The following is a 5947-nucleotide window of genomic DNA, read 5'->3' as shown; positions in this document are numbered from 1 at the left end:
AAATGGATAAAAAAAAAAAAAAAAAATTCTCACAAACTTTTCTTTTTTACAGGAGTCCTCCCGTGGAAATTTGGTGATGGGTGTCGTAGAATTTAAAACAGCGAAATTGATTTTCCTCCGAATACGAACGCGTTCGCGTTTTTCTTGAGCCTGAGCATTACGTTAAAATGAAATAAAGAAATTAAAGAAAGGGAAAGAAAAAAAAAAGAAGGAAAAAGGAAAGATATAAAGGGAAGCGAGTGTGAAGAGAGGCGAAAGTAATGAGCACGAATGGATGTGTGAATGGGAAAGAATGAGAAGGTATCTTTTTCCTAACGCAAATGGTAATTCGAAATAAAAATGTTAACTCATTGCCGCATATCTTAGGATCTTTTTTAATTTCTCCAACCATTCCTTACGAATTGATACATATATATATATGTAAAACTGGTGATACAGCTCAAGGGGTGAATCCATCCACACTACTGATCGGAAGAAGTTTAGAATTGTTAATTTGTATAGTTAACATATCTGATAAAATCTAAAAATTTAAATTAACATATTTTCAACGCACAAAATTTTTATTTACTTAATCTGTTAAATTAATTAAATTTATTATTAATATTTATTCTAATTATAATCATGATATTTATTTTAAAATAATCCAGATAAAATTTATACTAATTGTGCAAGAATTATAAATATATATATAATATCTTGCAAATTAATTTTTGATTTCTTTTAATTTTTACTTTGTTATTTTATCGAAAAGTATCTATATATAGTAATTTATTCAAAACAGACGTTGCTCTACATTTTTGATTCATTTTTTTTAATACAGATTCACCCCTTGCATCGCTAAAAATTTGAAAAATACATTTATTTTCGTCTGTTTATTTTTCTGTTTTTATTAAATTTTTAATTCAATTTTAATTCAATTTTTAATTCAATTTTTAAAGAATGAGAGATAAATTTAATATTTTTATTTCAAAGATTTATTAAGCATTTTTCTTCATTTGTATTTTAACAGAAATCAAAGGGATTAAATATTTTTTAAATGATTTGTTATCTCGCAAAAAAAAAGAAATTTTATATTTTATATTAAATGTTTTGATACAAGTATTTTTTAGGGAGATACAGATTGTAAAGTTAATTAATTATTGGTAATCTTATAAATATATATGTATATGTAAATATATTATGAAAGAAAGGATTGATTGTAAAACTAAAATCAACGAAAAGATTGAAAGAATTGATCACTTCATTTGAAGTATCGTTTTATTTCATTTGTTTTCGGATATTTTTATATATGAATGAAATTAAATCAATATTGTTTTATTAAATTTATTGCGAAAATGAAGAAAACAAATATATATATATATATATATATGTATAAACAAATATTTATATATATATATATAAAATGTACTCGTCAATTCACAATCAATTTGTATCATAAAATATTTGTAAATTAAATGTGATTATATGTAAAACAAGGCAAAAAAGAAAAATGATTCAAGAATCTAGTAAAAATTAGTTCTAACTGAAAATGAGAGAAAATGAAAATATCAAAAAGCAGGCACGTACATATAGCATAAGCTATAGTAAATTAATAAATAAATATTTTCACATTTTTTTTTTCGATTCTTTCATAAACAATTCTTTAACAAGATATATATCTTCAATCTTTTTCTCCTTCAGTTATCATTCCCTCTTGCTTTCATCGTTTATAACATTCACAATAATTAATTCACTTTCTAATCCATATTCCTCCCTATAACTATGAAAAATTCGCAAACATATTTTTTTAAATAATAAACAACGATTTCCCATCTCATCAGATAGGCATTTCACTCTCCAAATATCAGATTAAAAAAAGAGTCAACGATTTATACGAAATATAAAGAAATAAAATAGAGTTATTCTTTTAGATGTTGATTCAGTTTTCGAGTGTCTCTTTTTCAAGTGCATGCAGCTTGAAATATTTTTCAACGATTAATCGATTCTTCAACGAAATTCCTTTAATCAAAATCATTCTTATTCGTTCATATCCTCCGAGATCGCCTTCTTCGATTTATCTAGAAATGTGGTCGTCGAGTTTAATCCAACAACGGTTGTGGTCGTCGTCTCGCTTACAGATGAATCCCTTTTTCTGTATGGATTCGATGGTGGACAGTATAATCTGTAAATTAAATCGTTAACGAAATCCAAAAACGTCTAAGTACATTAAATCGTCCCCATTTAAGCGTTTTAACTTTTCATCATTATATTCTATCTATACAAATTGATATTTTAAACGATTCAACTCGCGAAAATCGCATAATCGCAAATTGTTCGTAGCGAGTTTTTTTTTTTTTTTTATTTTCTTCGAACGAAAGGTATGAATACATTTGAGAATAAAACTTTGAAGAGTTTCTCTCGAGAGTTATTTCTTACAAATGGGCATTGCATTGCATTGTTCAGAAATTAGAAGTTTCAACGCGGTATCCACTAGCGAATGATAATTCTCGAGAATTTTATTCTCGAATATATTATAATTATTAATCCTCCAAAGTTGTTTTTCGCAAGTGGACGATTACGAAATATTATTATATAATTTTTATGCTCGATGCAGAGTCCATCAGCGAAAAATAAACCCTCGAGAGAAATTCTCGAAAGTTTTACTTTCAAATGTATTATTCGTGACCCAATGAAAATATTCCTTGAACGAAAATTGAACGACGTCAAAAGAGGTTAAATGAGAGTTAAGTGATTTATTAGACGGATTAAGGGAATAGAATACCTTATACTCTCTGTTCTTGAACGGGGAGACCAATTGTTATAATACCTTCTTTCTGTGTCCAGATCGCGGGCTGTGGTCCAACGTTCGATGTGGCTTTTCACCGTGTTTCGTACCTCGGTATTCAGGAAACAGTAAAACAATGCGACGAATAGTCCCTGAAAATGTTAAATATTTGTATTTCAGATGTGATATTGGTACTCCTAGCATTTTTATTATTTTTGAAGGAAAGTTAATTTTTGAAGTTTTGATTTTTTTTACTCTGTCGTGGACTTTGTGTTTAATCGATTTATTATCTATTAATAATAGCATTCTATTACAGATTGAGAATGAAAAGTTGAACAGAGAATTTTAAAGTTTCGAATAATTAAGATTAATTAATAAAATTTGAAATTAAGTCGAGAATATTAATTGTTAAAAATTTTTTTCTTATTTGTAGAATTATTTTCGAATTATTATAAATTTTTTTTTTTTAACAATGAAATTGATATATACAAAATTTTTCTTTGTTCGCAAAGAACAAGTTTGGATTTTAATACGAAGGAACAGATAATATGAAAGAAAAAATTTTGTAAAAGAGATATTACGTAATTGATGGTATGTCTATAAAATTATATATATATAAATTTTATATAAATATATAAATATATTATATAAATATAAATTATATAAATATATTATATGAATTTTATATAAAACTTTGCCAGATTTTCTTAGAGATAAGTACATATTAAGATTTATGAGGTTTCAAAATTCGCCATTTTAAATGAAATATCAAAAGAATTTATAAAAAAATATTTGAAAAGAACTCGTTTCTGTGGAGAGAATAGAAATTCTTTTAAAATAAACAATTTTTAAACATTTGAATTGTCGAAAAGTCCTCCATCTTAGTAATATTTTTTTGAATCTTTTCTTAAATTTTCTTTTTTTTTTTAATTTTTTAAGAAATTATTATTAATTTTCCATTATAAACTCAGTTATTATATTTCTTTATAAAAATTTCAATGTATCTTTTTCTATTGTTTCAGAAAAAAATCTTGGCACTAACGAGAAAAAGAAAGACCTCAAAATCAGGAATTAAAATTTCATAAGTTTCAAAATTTAAACAACAACAACACAAATTAATTTTTTTCCCAAATTGTACGACTTTATTGCAAAAAATAAAAAGAATCAATTCTCGATTATATAAGATACGTTCGTATAAATTCTCATTGATAGAAAGAAATATTGAAAAAATAAAAGATTTCACTGATATGACAATGTACAAATATGTTAAATACAAATTGTAAATATCATACATATTATGAATAAGCACAAATAATAAATAAACGAAACATTGTATCTGTATTAATTAGTATAGATTAGAAATACAGTATAGAAGAAAAAAAGTATTAAACCGTTGCAATTCACAAAAAAACAATGGAAAAATTTTGAAAAAATTAAAATCGACCATTTTTAATATTATCCAAATTTTCAATTTTATTTATTAAAACTCGAAATCGATATCTTATTTAATATCTAAAATCTAAAATCCTTAATTAACTTTTCAAAAATCAAAGAATAAAAAAATAAAAATCCAATAAATTGAATTTTTTTCTTCAATTTTTATAATCGAACAAACGTGAAAAAAATCGTGTTAAAATCATCTTCTCGCATTAAACGTTCACAGAACGGAAGATAAAGAGAATTAAACAACGATCAAAGAGAATTCTCAAACAGTTATATTCACGTTTGATCAAAAGTGGAAGTAACATTTCGCGATGAACCACTTTCTTTCTGAATTTTTTCTCTCCAAGCGAGGCGAAGTTTTTGTAACGAGATATACTTTTTCCTGGTCGCATTACCTGGGAAGAAAGTAACACAGCTCGAGCGTAGGAGAATGCATTAGCAACCTGACCCTCGGTGGGTCCTGTTAGCACCAAGACGTAAGTCACTCCGAGGAGCGGTATCAGAACCAGCAATGCTTTGCTCGCTTTTCTGTATTGCTGAGTTTCCACGTTCGTCGCGGACCAGAGCTTCGTTATCAGCACCTGCAGAAAAGAAAATTTTACAAAGGAAGTGTAGTACAAGGGAAAAATAAATTCCATGATATGGGTCGGAATTTGATTTTTGAATGCTTTTTAAAAATTTTAAATTTTGAAATATTGAAAAATATATATATATATATAAGATTTAAAAATGGAAAAGTATGATTTATTTATTTATATATAAAAAAATTACGGAAATTTTAATCTAGAAACAAAGTATATTATAAATTGAAATTTAAAAACTGTACTAATCATTATACACTATTCATTTTTACGTAATTTTTACGTTCATGTATTATTTAAAAAAATATAATATGAAAAAGAAAATGAAACTATTTTTATAGTTATTTTATTCAATTTATTATCTAATAAGCATTAAATAATAAATTCTTTTACGTTAAATTTAAATAATCTTAGAATTTACAACTTATAAAACTATTACAATTGATAATCAATCTTAAAAATGATGTAAAAATATTATGAAAACAATTAAAAAATGCCATAGAAATATAAGTGCAATTTTCTTTATAAAAAAATATGTAAATAGTAACATTAATAATTGTAATCAATTGTTGATAATATATATTAATAATAAAAAATATAAAAATTATTAAATAATTGATAAATTATAATAGAAAAATCATTTATCGATATCGATTTTGTAATATATATTTAAATTTATCTGTCGTGACCTCGCGCGTGGCGTACGCTTAATGTCGGAGAAAGAATATTACGGCTTAACATTCAGTTCGTCTCGAGCTACCGCGAGAGAAACATCGATTCTATCGATCCAATCAAATTAAAAATTATCTTTCAATTATAATTTATGCATATAATATTAATTATAAATTAATAGAATTACTACATTATTATTTGTTTATTATTTAATTTGTTATTAAATTTTAATTTTTAATTTTTATTGTTAATTTTAATTTTTAATTTTTAACTTTTATAATTTCATTTTAATTTAATTTTTTATTTTTAATTTTATTTAATTTTTAATTTAATTTTAATTTTCAATTGAATTCAATTTTTAATTTTGATTTTTAATATATTTTAACTTTTAATTTATTTTCAATTTTTAATTTCAATTTTATTTAATTTAACTTTTAACATTTTATTTTATCATTAATTTACATTAACTCTTGATCTTTAATTGAAT

General features: G+C 24.2%; 2 protein-coding genes across 6 annotated transcripts in view; one reads left to right on the top strand and one right to left on the bottom strand.

Moving 5' to 3' along the window:
• The window catches only part of LOC102675432 (protein RER1), a 9246-nt gene extending 5224 nt beyond the window's left edge, over nucleotides 1-4022 (top strand). For 3 of the 4 annotated variants that reach the window (XM_006608438.2, XM_006608440.2, XM_006608439.2), the window contains exon 7: nucleotides 53-360. In XM_006608438.2, coding sequence (XP_006608501.1) covers nucleotides 53-77 — 25 coding nt within the window. In that variant the 3' untranslated portion in view covers nucleotides 78-360. Of the gene's footprint in view, nucleotides 1-52; nucleotides 361-3786 lie in introns of those variants that run through there. The other variant, XM_006608441.2, reaches the window with a different exon arrangement.
• The window catches only part of LOC102675850 (diuretic hormone receptor-like), a 62334-nt gene continuing 57843 nt past the window's right edge, over nucleotides 1457-5947 (bottom strand). Inside the window, exons 8-10 of one of the 2 annotated variants that reach the window (XM_006608443.2) lie at nucleotides 4603-4788; nucleotides 2807-2916; nucleotides 1457-2161 (exon numbers count right to left, since the gene is read on the bottom strand). In XM_006608443.2, coding sequence (XP_006608506.1) covers nucleotides 2017-2161; nucleotides 2807-2916; nucleotides 4603-4788 — 441 coding nt within the window. In that variant the 3' untranslated portion in view covers nucleotides 1457-2016. Of the gene's footprint in view, nucleotides 2162-2761; nucleotides 2917-4602; nucleotides 4789-5947 lie in introns of both variants that reach the window. The other variant, XM_006608442.2, reaches the window with a different exon arrangement.

This window comes from Apis dorsata, unplaced genomic scaffold, assembly GCF_000469605.1.
Source record: "Apis dorsata unplaced genomic scaffold, Apis dorsata 1.3 scaffold_37, whole genome shotgun sequence".
NCBI classification, from domain to species: Eukaryota; Metazoa; Arthropoda; class Insecta; order Hymenoptera; family Apidae; genus Apis; species Apis dorsata.
This window is presented reverse-complemented; position numbering and strand designations above follow the sequence as displayed.